Raw genomic sequence first — 15476 nt, forward strand, 5'->3', positions numbered from 1 at the left:
TATTTCTCATGTGTATATATATTATATATATTTATATCACGCGCGCTGATCATGATACGTGCACATGATGTAGTATACTGGTAGCTAGGATGAGTGTCCAACGTCCAGGATGAATCTAAGCCGATGATCAGTAGGCCCCCACAAAACGAAAGGAAGAGAGAGAGAGAGAAGTTGACTTTGGAGAAGGTTGACGTCAAAGTCATTACATCCGAAAAAAAGGCCACGTCGTGACTGCGTGCCATTCTTACCCAGCTCCTTCCTCCATGATTCCATGAAGCTTCTTTCTTTTTTCATTTTTTTTTCCTAAAACATCAATTATTTATTGAATTACTCACCTTCTGAGTACTCCACCCATCTTATGAATATAAATATAGAGCTATGGCCTTCTCCCCAAGTTGATCAAAGTCATCCCTCCAACCTCTCTCTCTCTCTCTCTCTCTCTCTCTCTCACTGACTCGTTTTGGAGTTAAGTTCTGTAGAAAATGGCGGCGAAACGCTTATTTAATGAATCCGAATCGTCCAAGGAAGATGATCAGCTAGCTGCAGCTGGCGAGAAAAGGAAGAAACCCAGATATTCTTTTGCTTCGTATGTATATTCATATGGCTTTTCTTACCTACAATTTGCAATTTTCCCGTTCTGATTAATAATAGTTTAGCTGCAGAGGAAGTTATTTCTTAGTTATGTTGCAAAGCTGCAAAGGAAACTTCTAACGTTTATGATCTTTGACAGTGTTATTGGAGAGGTGGTAATGGTGAATTCCTTGCAGAACCTTTTCTCAAACAGCTTGGAACCTTTGCTCAGAAGAGTGGTATGTGATCATGACCTTAGCTAATATTTATATGTGTCATTCTAATTACTCGGGCCCTAATGTATCAGTGAGAATCTTGTTGATATTATGGGAACCTTTGGATATAAAAATTAATGAACAAACACTCCACAAGCGGCTTATTTAAGTAGGAGCTCACCGCAATTACAAGAGGCCGGCCAATTACATGTGCAATTATATAACTTGCTTCTATATTTTTAAAAAAGCGTTTATGTCTCTCGCATGAATATATGCTGTATGGAACTGTGAATGATCATGTGCATCCCCTCAAACTCAGATCATGATGACAGTTTCAAGTGAGAGAGATGCATGAACACGTGGAGTAGAACACTTAAAAAATCGATATAAACGACAATATATGATGTGAGATCATTTATCATGTGTTCATCTCTTTTTACTTGAGGCCAGGCCCTAAATTTTGGGTAAAAACTACTTGAGATATTGATTTTTTTCCAGATTTTCGATAGTGTTATCATGGAGAACTCTAAGCTCTAATCATGAATAAAATGAATAAGTTTTTGTGGGTGAACATAACCCCCTACCAAAATGGATATTGCATTGATTAAGAAAAACCATACTTTTAAGTATTAATTGGCCGCCTTTTGTGAAGTTATTCTGCGAGATTTTACTCAATTATTGCATGGACTTAATTTTCAGGTGAAAGAAGAGGTGGAGAATGGTCTAAACCGATTTTCTCAATTATCTATAACCAGATCACCTTCATTGCGAATCCAAGCACCGGAGCCTGCATCAAGTCTCCGACTGATTTTCAGTAAGAAACTTTCACTTCCCATATTCACTGGAAGTAAGATTGTGGACATTGAAAACAACCCACTTCAAGTCCTCCTCGTAGACACAAGTGTTACCGGAGATCATCAAATGGGTCTTGTGCATTTTCCTCACCCAATCAAAATAGAAATTGTTGTTCTTGACGGGGACTTTCCTCTTGGTGATTGTGATGCTTGGACTGCTGAAGAATATGATAGCAAAATCGTAAAGGAGAGAACTGGCAAGAGGCCATTGCTTGCCGGAGAGGTAACTATCACCATGAGGAAGGGAATCGCTACTATTGCTGGAGATATAGAGTTCACAGACAACTCAAGCTGGATCCGGAGCCGGAAATTCAGGATCGGTGCAAAAGTTGCTCCGGGAAGCAACTCTCAAGGTGTTAGAATTTATGAAGCCATGACTGAAGCTTTTGTCGTCAAAGATCATCGTGGAGAATGTAAGTTTCTTAATTATCGTTTATTTCTTACAATAATTTTAGTTCAGGATATGAAAATATAGAAGACATGACTTCCTTTGCTTTTCCATGCATTTCAAAGTCACCATTAATTAGCTGTATATGTTTCAATCATAAAAGACAACGGAAACTTTCACTCCTCCAAACCAAACAAGGACTTTCTGTCAACATAAAGCCAATAGTTTTGCGTTTAATACTTCTAAATTATATATTTGTCGGGAAAGATCGATGCTCGACATATGGTCCCAACTCACAATTGCCCAAGTTGCAATGTTTCAAACCATAGATATATAAGACACCATCTGTTGTTGATCAATCAAAGCCATCCGATGCAATATAAGAAACCTTGCCTTGTCATTTAGTTTGCTCTTGTAATTTCATTTCTTTACATGCACGTTTAGCCGGCAGTCTGTTGTGTTTGGTAACATTAATACTTAATTATCTTAGGTCTCTTTTTTTGTCTTATTAACATTGTATATATATTTTTTAAGTGATTATCGTATAAAAACATTTAAAATGTGTCACATCAGTAAGATAATTTAAAATGAATAGACATAAAATATAAAGGCATGAACTGATGAAATGTTAATCTGTTTTGAAGTGTACAAGAAGCATCATCCACCAAAGTTGGCGGATGAAGTTTGGCGCCTACAGAAGATTGGGAAAGAGGGAGCTTTCCATAAGAAGCTGCAATCTGAGGGAATTAACAATGTACAAGACTTCCTGAAATTGTCCGTTGTCGACCCCCAAAAACTTAGAAGCGTATGTTTCATATTTATCCTAAGTTAAATCGAAAGAAGTATATTTAAAACCTTCGTGCATGCTTCCAAATAATGAACTTATTTTTACTCATGATGAATGAATATTGTTTTGCCAACAGATTTTGGGTGCTGGAATGTCTGATAAAATGTGGGATGCAACACTAAAGCATGCTAGGACATGCGTTTTGGGCAACAAATTGTACGCTCTAAGGGAAAACAACTTTGCCATCTTCTTGAATCCTATATGCGAAGTTGTTAAGGCTGAAATTGATGGGCAACTTATATACCCAACGTCGAGGGATTTGAACATAAACATCAACAGGGTATATTTGATCGATATATGATCTATTTCATTTATGGTTTATCATTTTTTCCAAGTCTTTTGTTTTGCAAGCATCATCATCATCATGTTCATGCATGCATGCAAATCTCAAATAGTGGCAAGCTAATTAATGGCCTAAAATCAATGTTTATGATGTTGTTGTTGTTGGTATTTGCAGGCCAATATTGAGAGCTTGACAAGGGTAGCGTATGAAAATTGGAGTTCCTTGCAAGAGGTGGATGAGACTGCTAACTTACTAACGCAAGGTATATATATATTCAATTGTCTTTACAAGTATCTGCATTCTCTTTAATCTAGCAATTCTTTTCTTTATCCTAAATTTTGTTATCCTTAGTCACACTTACTGATATGACTGATATGACATAATTTGAGTGATTTCATGTGTAAGTTACTTAAAAAATGTCTTACATATATATATATATATATAAATATGCGATTTGAGATGATAAAATATAAGATGAAGAACGTTTAATATCTCTCTAATAACAAACAAATGAAAAATTATATACAGGTGAAACGATCGAGCAATATCCCAACCATCAAGTAGAAGTACTGAGACCATTTCACCATGACACGGGGTATAGCTTCCTTCCCGAAAGACCTGTTGATCATCCTATGGTCATGTACGGCGGGTTAGGCAGTGGATCAGTACAGAGTGGGTGCAGTCATGACTCGGCAATAGACTATAACATGCCAATTGAAAATCCCATTATCACGAACTATAGCAATATCTCAGAATCATCAGATGGAGAAGTAATGAATCCAAAGTCTTTCTTCAGTTACTGTTGAAGATATATATATAGATAGATTATATGCATAGATCTCAGGTGCATGTATGTGTGTATAAAAAATATACATATATAGGCAATATATAATATATATATAGCACCCAATAATGAGGTGTGATCATGTTGTTAATTAATTAGTTTAGGTGCAAAGGGAACCCCCAAAGTGCACATGCCTTGCGCATTTTTATAGTTTAGTATTCAATCAGCCGCAGGTTCTGTAAATTAATTAATATCTATATATTAGTGAATTGTCAAATCAGTTTGAAAAGAAAGCAATGTAACAAAAGTTTGTTCATTCTTTTTCATATATTTTTTTCATTTAGTGTTTAGCCGTTATATTATATATATATATAGAGAGAGAGAGAGAGAGAGAGAGAGAGAGAGAGAGAGAGAGAGGGCATGACCCACTTAAAGGTCAGTCTAATTTGGTCTTTGCTTGTTTCCTTGTTAGTCCAGTTGAGGCTGTACACTATACAACTATTTCCTCAAACTAGTGAGTTTTGAAAATGGCAGATTTTAAAAAAACAAAAAACAAAATTAATATGCTACGTCAAATATAAATTTACTTTTTAATAAAAATAATTTTATAATTTAATATATTATATTAAATTATATCAGTTTATGAATTTACTTTACGAGAACACTTTGTGGGTGAAGCACTTCCCTTGTCTAATTTTGAGACAATCAGTAACTCTAGGTATCCAGGTGTAACCATGATTTTCCTTTGTAATGAGTGAGTGCATTCATTAAAATTTAGAGTACTATCATATTAAAAATAATAATAATAACACTTCCCTTGCCTTTAAAACACATGGGGAGAATCATTATTATTCACATAAAAAGCAAGTTTTTTGAAGAGGTTTAGACATTATTTGTAGTTCCCACAATATTAAATATTTTCTATAAATAATGTGATTTCATCACTAAATAGAGTAGGGGTTTACATATCTTTTCCACCCATAAAAATTCGAGTTAAAAAATTTGTAGAGAATCCTGATTTCTCGTTTGAGGATGTTAGAGCCCATTGAAAACGAGATTTTTTAAGTACATGTTTTTTTTATATATATAAAAGAGAGGGTATCAACTTCATTGTCCCTTATTATTCTACACAAACTTCATTGTCCCATATCTTGAGTTGAATCTCAATTGTTTGATACAGATTAATACGAGGTGATCCAGGTTCATGTGGACTAGAGTACTACAAATTCCAGAAAAATGGCTCATAATTTCTTAATTACAGCGCACAATCGAAATAATAAAACAAAATAGGATATGTTCTATTGGCACTCTTTCTCTTTGTTAGCAGAAAAGAATAAATCAATCTACTTGCGAAAACATGGACCCAAATAAACCCATGACAGCTCTTACATAATATATATATATATATATATATATATCTACATCTCTTACTCTCCATCAAGATATCATTTTTCAGCAGATTTACTTGTGCAGAACCTTTTTTCTTTTTCCTGAAAAGTGGAGTGTAATTTAAATACTGCCAGTTGATCCTGAAGAGGTGCTAATCCAATTCAGAGCAGAATCTGGAGAAACTGGCAGCGAATGATGCCTCTTCAACAACACAATTTCATCATCTGCAGATATATCTAACTGGTCTTCCACCTTGTCATGTTTAATGTAATCCGTATTTTGTATCTCTTTTAGTGTTTCCAGCAACTTTGCCATGGATGGTCTCATTTCCTTGGCATGTTGCAGACACTGAAATGCCAACTCCGCCACAGCAAATATCATTCTTCTTACACTGTAATCTGATTCAAACCCAAGAGATGGATCGACAATCTCGTGTAAAGTGTGGTTTTGGATCTTGTTGATAGCCATGTTTGACAGATTGATTTCCTGTCGATGTCGTGTGATGTCAACTGCAGGCATGGATGAAATAAGCTCGATCAAGACCACCCCGAAGCTAAAGACATCACTCTTGTCTGTAAGCCGGTAGCATTCGTTGTACTCTGGGTCGACATATCCAGGAGTCCCTTGTGGAGCAGTAGAAACATGGGTGGCATGTGTTGGAAAGAGACGAGACAGTCCAAAATCTGCAACTTTGACACAAAAATTGTTGTCGAGGAGAATATTGTTTGTTTTCACGTCGCGGTGGATGATGTCAGATGCATGTAGATATACCAAAGCGCTTGCTGTCTCTATGGCGATGTTCATTCGTGTAGACCAGGGCAGTGCACCGGGTTTTGCTCGTTCGCCGTGAAGATGATCGGCGACAGTGCCATTGGGAATGTATTCATAGACAAGCACGAGTTCACGGCTGCGGTGAGAGGTGCAACCGTAAAGGGAGACGAGATTTTGGTGGCGTAGGCGAGTGAGGATGACAACTTCGTTCATGAATTGCTCGGCTCTCTTCCAGTTGTTTTCATACAAACGCTTGACAGCAACAGCACGCCCATCTCGAAGCTTGCCTACTCAAAAAAATGCCAAATCAGTGCATAAATACATCATTTATCGCAGAACTTTATATAAAAAAACTTAAAACATGATGTTTATGTTAAATTGTGGCTGACTTCTACATCAGTGCGTATTTAGTCCTGTGTTAATAATTAGATTTTTGGATAATATGTAATCGGTTTGTATGTGTTTAGCGAGGAAGGGAGGGCGTCTTACCATAGTATACGGTACCAAATCCACCATCTCCGAGTTCTTTGTCTGAATCAAAATTGTTGGTGGCTTCCTCAAGCTCGGTGTAGCTAAAGAGATGAACTCCAAAGTAGGTACTTCCCATCTCAGAACCTACTGTTGAAGATGGATGAGAAGAGGTGTTTGGAGATCTCAAGGATGAGGGCACATATTTATTCTTTTTGCGTTGTTGATAGATACAGAAGATTATACACATAATTATAACCACGGTTACAGCAGCTGTGCCAGCACCTGGATAAAAAGGAGTGCCAAAAAGCTCAGGTTGATGACCAAAATGCAGAAATGCTGTGATACACTACAGATGGGAGGACAGGTAAAGGATGAAAATGGATGCATGCATTACCTATTCCAGCCTGCAGCCACCAATCCTTTTTCCGATCTGCAACAGTAAACGATGAAATCAATATACGAATACTTGAAAGGAAAGAAGCATAAAGCAAAGAAGGAAGATGAGTTGTAAGATCAAAAGTAGTAGAGGCATCAACTATAAGACAGGTAGAATATATTTTCTACTAAATGTAAAAGAGGAAAGAGATGGGGTGGGATGGGTTGGAGAAAGGCTGACAAAAAGGAAAAAAGGAGAAACCTGTCAAACCCAAAACCCACCATTTTCTGTGCTAAAAATTCTGTTTTCCAAAGAAACTTTGTTCAGTTACCAAAGCTACGGGTATAAAGAGTATGAAAGAATATCTGCCCATTTACTAACTATTCAATTTATTGAACACTCCAGAAACAGGACGACTCTACATTAACTTCCTCAACAGGTCCTCTTTTTTTCTATTATAGCTTAATATCCGCCTTGCATCATCATGATTTCTCACCCCTCTAAGTCATACTAATTCTTATTTCAAACATTGACTTTGAAACTGGAGACAGGTAGGACTAGACATCTAGCAGTCATTAGAAATAGTTGCCCACAAAGAAAAATAAATGCTTGTTTTCTTAGTCGTCGACTTAATGGTGCATTTAAGTCTTCCAAAGCTAAATGTTTCATTTTCTAGGAAGTGATTTGATTTCCACTTTTTTGACCTGACTGAAGGTAGACTAGACAGAAAAACTAAACGACCACTGGAAGATGAAGCAGCAGACTCTGCAGAATCAATGAAATGCTAAACCAATCAGACATTCCAACATCAAGGTAATTATGTCATTTTCTAGTCACAAACAGCAAGAAACCCATCTTTAGAATTTCAGTATGATTCATTTCCAACAAGCCTGTGAAGTTGACATTTTATTTGGGTCATTGCCACAAGTACGAGGTAGGCAGGCTTGAAATTTTATGTCAGGGATGTGAGTGATAGACTAAAAGTGGTGAAGAAGAAGAAAAAATGCATATATGAGAAGGATTTTAGGACATAAAGAAAGTTTTGGAGGTTCATTTGTGGTGGAAGGAAGCAAGAAGCAAAGGAGAACAGAGAAAAGGAAGGAAGCATTTGGATGAAAATTCCATGGTTTCCCTTTTGTTTTTGTTTTTGGTTTATGATTGAATTTGAATCTGGTGGAAAAGACAAAAGAAAGTTTCAAGCATCAGCAAAAAGATATGCTCCTTCAACAACTCCCTAAGAAGATCCTCACCCTATGTTACATTTAAATACTAAAAGAATTGTTGCTATTTTACTATATAACTTGTCTAATTTTTTGAATGTCTCAGTCAATTTCACATCATTCTTACCAAAAGAAATCTAAATCTGTATTCTTTTTATAGGTTGTAATTTTCCATTGATATGGACAATTTTGGACTCTATGCTAAGAAATAAATTTGGGCAAAAGAAACCATCCTCTCAATGGTGACATCATGATGATATGATATGGTGTCAGTATATACATACATACATACATAAACATAAAACAATCATATAACATCAAAATGTCATAATTGCCTTGAGAATGGGCAAAAGTTGAATAAAACGGATTGGGAATCTCCTAAAAAATAAGAAGGGGGGGAACCAATAATGAATATGGTGAATCAATCTCAGAAAGTCTGAGGAGGCCATGACCCCTCCAATTTTGTGTGGACTTCCGGACCGGGCAAGTTGGGGCGGTGCTAAAATTATAGGAGTAGATGACTTTTGGCTAAGCTGTGATTGGTTGAGCAGAAAGTTGAGGAAATACAGAACTCATTTGTCTCCATTCACAGGCCCCCAAAGTAAATGAGCAGAGAAAATTATGGTCTAGAGACTCTAGACTTATCTAGATGATGAAATGTGCACCGGATTGGTCGGTTTACTTCTGGTTGAAGCAACCTAAAAATGTTGTCAATTGTTGTTTTCTTAATCAGGTGACAGGGAAAGAGATATTTTGGAACTTAAAGATTTCAAGCGGTAGAGAGAAGTATGAAGCGGACTTTACAGTATTTATTGTCTACGAATTATCAGCTCAAACTAATCAATCTCAAGCAATAAACATGTTGAATACTCACCATTTCCTCTGTTTGAATGTTGACAGGGTTAGGCTGTAAGGCATTAAAGCATCTCTATCTGAGGGCGTCACTGCCCACTAGAGCTCCAAAATTAAACAAGATTGGGCGATCTTGACCAGTCAACAAATGCGACCACGTCAAGGGGGAAATTTTTTATAATTCAGATTTCTTAAGATTTTTCTCTTCATCAGATGACAGCTGTTTTTTCCTTTTCATTTTTTAATTTTAAAGTATCATTCCAACTTATAAACAGAGAAAAAGACTAGATATTTAACTACACTCATCCCTGCATGAACTTGAAGAGGATGGTATTTTTTTATATAAATTTCAACATCAATCTGACAATAGGTTCCACCTGCATGCTCAGTACAAGCATTATATAAAGTTTTTGTTTATCATTTCTCTTCTCAGTATTGATTAATTGGGTAGCATATCACTAGTTGTTATCCTTTCTGCACAGCTAGTTGATTATCTACCAGGAATTAGTTTATAAGAGTTGAGAAAAATGATATTCATCATCTTTTTAACCATCATCTCCTAACGCGGAATCATATTTATCTAGTCATTTGATTGAAGAATGATAAAGGGATGATAAAATAGGGAGAGCTAGTAATTAAACAGAAAAGAGAACTAATGTAGGGGCTAATCAATCAGATTTTGCAGTTCTCTGACTGAAACTTCTATGATCTCCAATGGCCAAGAGATACAATCTTTTTGCTGTTTATTTACTTCAATGCTCTGTTGCTATGTCTATTAAAGAAACAAGCATACCGACTTCCTGAAAAGCAAGATTGTTAACTATGCCGACTCCCCTGAAAAGAACTGTTCTTCCTTTTCCTCTACACGCTTTTTTGGGGCACCATGGATGGCCCCAGAAAAAAGAACTGTTATCTTATGCCATTATGCAGACTTTAGGCTAATTAATGAAGAAATGAGCAATACCAGCCAAACAGAGCAAACAACAAGAAGCTGCAACGCTTCATTGTTAACCTAATCGAAGGAAGAACACAAGAAATTAAGCGTGCGTGCGTACTTACCGTCTCTTCGACACATAACAGAGTTCACTTCGCCAGGGCAAAAGCAGACAAACGGCGCGGTACTGTTGCTCATGTTAGAGCCGCAGCTCCCACCGGATTTCTCACACTCGCTACATACATAAGTCATCCCATAAAGGTATTTCACCTCAAACCCTTCATTCAATACTATCTGAAGTGTCTGGTTTCCTGTTTCTTGAGGGTCCTGAGCAGAAAGAGTAGCACCACCCCACCGGAGAATGGGAACTTTGATATTAGAACGGCATTTCGCAACTTCTGTATTGTTGATTTCGTCTAAATAGTAAGTATAATTATATCTATCACCACCTTCTGGACCGCACATAAACCTTTTCTCTTCCGATGTATTCGCTGGAGAAGAGCAGTTGTAGACTAAAGTTAGGTTCTGAACCGTTTGATGATTGTAATCAAACAAAGTGTAGTTCAGAGCGGTGTTGACGAACTTTCGGGGACAAGAATGTTGGATGTCCCAGAGATCCACTCTTGCAATGGACATGATACGAGTAGATTGGTTGATGTTCAGAACCCGGAATTCAAGCTCTTCAAATTTCATAACCGTGTACGAATCGTTCCGGCACTCGAGCTTGTACTCTCTGTGGCCGCAATACTGAGGCCGCTCACCTCCCCAGAAAGGGAAGGAGATGTTTTTGAGGTTTCCACACTCGTAGGGACGACTGCAGGCAAGGAAAAGATCATCCTCGATGCAGTGAGATGGAGGTGTTACAGTTGAGAAGAAGGAGAGGGTGATGAGAAGGGAAGATAGAGAGAGATGGGTATCCATGTTTAAAAGGATATTCGTGGAGAGAGAGAGAAAAAAAAAAGAGTCCTTAGGAGAGAGAGATGGATGAAGAGTTTTAGAGGTGAATTGCAGATGACGCAGGTGGACATAGTTTTGTTGAATGAAAACTGGAAAGCGATAGAAGTAGGCTCCGTTTTCTCATTAACAATTAACAAGTCGGCCATTGTTTTGGACGGAGATTGGTTCCAGCAGACTTCTGATATTAGAGAGAGAGAGAGAGAAAGTGTTGACTTCGACCATGAGAAGGGTTGTGGTTTGAATATGAAGACGCAATAAAATGTCGAACTGAGCCGGGTTCATGGAACAGAGAGATGACGACCCCAAAATAGTCAAAGCTTGCCTAATTTTTTTTTTTTTTTTAAAGTAAAATTCACTTAATTTTTACAAAATGCTTAGATAAATTTAATTTATTTGATTCTTGTATCTATTATTATTTGAATGAAATCAGAGATTATTAAAAAATAATTACATAAATATTTTATAAAATAAATTTAATATATCATATAAAATGATATTAAATTTTTTATGTATTTATCTTTTTTATTTAATTATTAGGTTTGAAGCTCGACGACAATTCTGCAATAATATCCTAATCGTTTACTTTATTTACAATCTTTTATAAATTGAATTGAGCTTGTTGAGTGCAAGCCACGTTTGATTGAATAGTAAGAGTGAATCAATATGCATGTATGCATGTGTGTTATACATATATATATATACACGTAGAAAATATAGATATGCATATTTCTCTACTTGAAAATCTCAAGTAGAGAAATATAAATAATTTATTTCAATTTCAACCTCTCTTCAAAAATGGCAGCAGGATCACAAAAAGACATGAGTATGCAAATCTTACAAGGAAATAAAAACAGAAAATTCTTTAAAATCACGTTTTCTTTTAGTTTCTGTTAGTTTTAATTTGATTTTTCTATCCTGGAATGATGAAAAATGATATTGCTTAATATATAATCCAAGTAAACATAAATGTTGCATGCATGATAGACTCCATATCTTCGAGTTTTTATGAAAATCTACCTTTCGAATAATAATAATTTTTATCTTATATTTCAGAATCTTCTGTCGCATGCATGCGTAGATGTGGTACATTTTATGTGATTTTAAAAATTCACTTAAAAAAGTTTTCTACACATAATGAAAATGACAAAATCTAAAATGAAGTAGTACATTTTTCTTAATATTCTGTTTGGATGTTAAGTTGAATTGAGTATTTTATACATAATAGTGAGTTGGGATGATAGAGTGGGTTATATGGATCTCAAATGTAAATATGTGTTGAGTTAAGAAAGGTTGTAGGTCTAATATATAAAGAGATTTTGAGTTAAAATGAGTTTAGTAATTTGAAAATTGTGTATTTAAATATTAAATTTAATTTATAATTAGACTGAATTGAGTTGATATTAATTTAATTCAATTTCTAAATGGGGTATTAATGATATTCTCTAAAGAATATTTTATTGGCTATTTTCTAGTTTGACTTCATGTAACATTTATTAAGTATTTAATATTGTTTAAAAAATTTACTTAGGCAGCCATAAATGCCGTAAGTTCTATTACATGTATCTATCTCTTTTCACATTTTACACTTAAGAATTCAAATTGAAACTCTAAAAGATTGGAATCCTTCCAAAACTACCTAAGAATTTTCTAACATTACCTTTTTATCTGATTAAAACTCTAGAAGTGATGCACAATCTCCTAAGAAGACTGGATAAATAATGTATTTTACTAAGTTCTTTCGTGAATTCCCAGTCCTCTAATCCGGCGCCCCTACAGCTGGCCCCACGGCCTCCATTGTCTTATATATTGTACGGTTTACGACTATCTACGCGCTAACTAGCTGACATGCACAATTCCATAATTTCTTCTTTGTTTTTTCTTGGGCTCCTGGTCTTCTCATTTGCTTCTATATTATAGGAGGAACTCTCTGTTTTTACTAGGGAGAGAATGTCAGACTCAGATCCGATGTCCTCATCCACCAGCCGGCTGGCCGCTACTCTGCCTTCACAATCAAACATCATCTGTGGAACTTGAGTTTCCATAAAACTAAATCTATATACTGACGTTGTATGATATTGTGTGTTAGATTGTAAAATTATTTTTACTGTAAAATAGATCTAACATATCATATAAATTTATGTCAATTTATAAATTTAATTTTATAAAGAAAAAATATTAGCATCAGCTACTATTTGGGTCAGCTAAACACACATATACGTGGCATGAGCAAAATTATCAATTTCTCTCCAGTTGTAAGTTTTATCTGGTAGATCATTTCGATTTCACCCATTTTGATTTTGAAAGACCTCTACCCAGCTAATGAGAGAGAGAGAGAGCTTGATGAGAGAGACCCGAGTAGAGAGAGAGCTGATGAGTGAGAGCTTGATGAGAGAGAGACTCGAGGTGGGAGATAGAGAGCTGATGAGTGAGAGAGCTTGATGAGAGAGAGAGAGAGAGAGAGAGAGAGAGAGAGAGAGGGAGGGAATTGGATGGGAAGGAGAACTTGGATTTTTTAAAAAAATTAAAAAATAAAAATAAAAACGTAACGTGTGATACGGATCAACATAAATAATAGTTGATCAGTAGCAAAATCCTTTTGTAGAAATTAACGGGCCTCCTCTTGGTCGTTAGGCTCAAAGGGAATTGGTCTAGACCATGCTTTTCAAGCCCACCTTCTTTTGATTTTTCTATCAGGATCCTATTTATCCTAAATTATTCTAGTTAACAATATAACTTCTTAAGTTTAATTAATGTTCTTAATTTCATTAATATATGTAACATTTTGAGTAGTTTCATATGTCAAACACTTAAATATGACGTAAACTAGCTTGACTTGTGTCACAAAATAGACATAAAAATTATAAAATAATTCTACATATAACTATAAATATCACATAATTACTTGAAAAAAAAAAGAGATTTATTATTAAAAAATTAATTTTTTTATATAAATTTCTTATTTTATTTATTTTTTTCAAAACAATTATTTAGTAGTTGCATAATCTACTATTACAAATATCTTTTTCTAGAAATCAAAAGTTATACGTTCCCTATATGGTATTGTAAATAAATATTGAGATATATGCAGAAGTCAAACATGGGAAAGGGAGCAAAACTATCAGCTATCTAGCTAGAGAAACCAAGGCTTGTTAACCACATGGTAAGCGACTTAAATAATAGGATACAAAATAAGCCTAAAACAAAGGGGACAGATTCTGCCTAATTATATTATAATGAAGAAGTATATATAGACCTATCGATTGTGTTAAAAGATATAATTTAATAATTTAGTTTTAGTTTTTCTCATCAGAGCAATTTGTTGGAATATGCAGTGATTATTTAATGAGAAATGATATTTATAATTTTAAAATATGTAAATTTAGTTTATTTTCCTTAAAAAAAAGTAATTAAATTATATGAAATTCATATAAAAAATTATTTTTTAAGATAGATCTCATATTTTTTTAAAGAGAATACGTAAGATTTATGTATCTAACATTACTCTAATAAAAATTCTGATAAGTCCGAATCATGATTCTCCACTGCATCCCATTTAACTATGGTTTCAGATTGTTTTCCTTTTGTTATATATTTCTTCAGTTAAAAAATATTAAGAACATATATACACATAACTATATAGGCACAGTTATAAACGAAGTACTTCTCTAGGCCAAAACAATCAGACTCAAGACTATTCTTTTTATTCTTATTTTTATGAAAGAGGCTCAAGACTCTAAGCTTGGAGAAATGCACTAGAAAGCATACCTTTGCAACGGCCACTACGTATGCTGCCATTGTTGCAGAAACACAGCAACTCCCCTGCTGTTTCGTTATACCCACAATACCCACCGGACCTCTCGCATGAACTGCAATTCGCAAGAATTCCCCAATCGAGCACGAACCCATTGTTCATGGCGCCACCAAAACCTCCAATCAAATTCGAAATCTCGACTGCAGACCTCATCACATTCACCACAACTTTCTGCTCGCAGGTGACCTCCGACCACGGCTTGAAGCCTGCAAGTCTCTCAGTTCCCTCCACAAACACAAAAGATCGCATCAACTGATGGTCCAAGCACCCTATGGCCGGCAAAAGTGGAGGATATTTGCTGCAGTTGAAGTAGAAACTGAGGTTCAGATCATATTCTGCAGAGATATTCAATGGCAGCGTCTGCAGAGTAACGTTGTGACGCGCCCTCGGACACAACTGGTTTGTGGCGTCGATGTCCACAAGGGTTAGGGTATTTGCGGTGTAGTTTATGTCTTTCACGTAGTAAGTGTCGCTGGGCAAAGAAAGTACGGCAGTCTCGTGGCCCGCGTCCGAGCAAGTTAAGCCGAAGCCCGGGTAGCCACAATATGAGTCATTGGACGTGGTGTTACTGTTGTTTCCTTGCAGCCAAAAAGGGTATCTGATCGTAACGTTACCGCAAGTACTTTGAGAAGGCCGGCATGTTGTCGGAGGAGAACTAGTATTGGTGGCTGAGGAGTTTGTGAAGAATAGGGAGAGAAGGACGAGGAAAATGGTCAGAGGTTGTGACATGGTGAAAGAAATCTTCTAAAAGATG

At 35.8% G+C, this 15476-nt stretch overlaps 2 protein-coding genes across 3 annotated transcripts; one reads left to right on the plus strand and one right to left on the minus strand.

The window, feature by feature from the left end:
• Positions 1-296: 296 nt before the first annotated feature.
• On the plus strand, positions 297-4269 carry LOC122299508 (protein SAR DEFICIENT 1-like). Its single transcript, XM_043109862.1, has 7 exons — positions 297-586; positions 731-809; positions 1485-2052; positions 2672-2832; positions 2951-3154; positions 3332-3419; positions 3686-4269. The coding sequence occupies exons 1-7, from the start codon at positions 483-485 to the stop codon at positions 3961-3963; spliced, it is 1482 nt and encodes a 493-aa protein (XP_042965796.1). The 5' UTR covers positions 297-482; the 3' UTR covers positions 3964-4269.
• Positions 4270-5167: 898 nt separating this feature from the next.
• LOC122299507 (LEAF RUST 10 DISEASE-RESISTANCE LOCUS RECEPTOR-LIKE PROTEIN KINASE-like 1.2) lies at positions 5168-15476 on the minus strand. 2 transcript variants are annotated; one of them, XM_043109860.1, is made up of 4 exons: positions 14677-15476; positions 6967-7002; positions 6591-6854; positions 5168-6388 (listed from the first exon to the last, which is right to left on the minus strand). In XM_043109860.1, exons 1-4 carry the CDS (start codon positions 15449-15451, stop codon positions 5451-5453), a joined length of 2013 nt encoding a protein of 670 aa, XP_042965794.1. In that variant the 5' UTR covers positions 15452-15476; the 3' UTR covers positions 5168-5450. The 2 variants fall into 2 exon arrangements, with proteins under 2 accessions (XP_042965794.1, XP_042965793.1); XM_043109859.1 differs by lacking the exon at positions 14677-15476 and adding an exon at positions 10080-11160.

This window comes from Carya illinoinensis, chromosome 16 (assembly GCF_018687715.1).
Source record: "Carya illinoinensis cultivar Pawnee chromosome 16, C.illinoinensisPawnee_v1, whole genome shotgun sequence".
NCBI classification, from domain to species: domain Eukaryota; kingdom Viridiplantae; phylum Streptophyta; class Magnoliopsida; order Fagales; family Juglandaceae; genus Carya; species Carya illinoinensis.

Bases quoted from the DNA above. Each gene is read 5' to 3' on its own strand.
- LOC122299508 (XM_043109862.1), top strand. From the start codon at position 483: ATGGCGGCGAAACGCTTATTTAATGAATCCGAATCGTCCAAGGAAGAT. The intron at 2,053-2,671 runs GTAAGTTTCTTA...TCTGTTTTGAAG, and splicing joins CAAAGATCATCGTGGAGAAT to TGTACAAGAAGCATCATCCA. The intron at 2,833-2,950 runs GTATGTTTCATA...TTTTGCCAACAG, and splicing joins ACCCCCAAAAACTTAGAAGC to ATTTTGGGTGCTGGAATGTC.
- LOC122299507 (XM_043109859.1), bottom strand. From the start codon at position 10,875: ATGGATACCCATCTCTCTCTATCTTCCCTTCTCATCACCCTCTCCTTC. The intron at 6,855-6,966 runs GTAATGCATGCA...CTTTTTATCCAG, and splicing joins GTGGCTGCAGGCTGGAATAG to GTGCTGGCACAGCTGCTGTA. The intron at 6,389-6,590 runs GTAAGACGCCCT...TTTTTTGAGTAG, and splicing joins ATTTGGTACCGTATACTATG to GCAAGCTTCGAGATGGGCGT.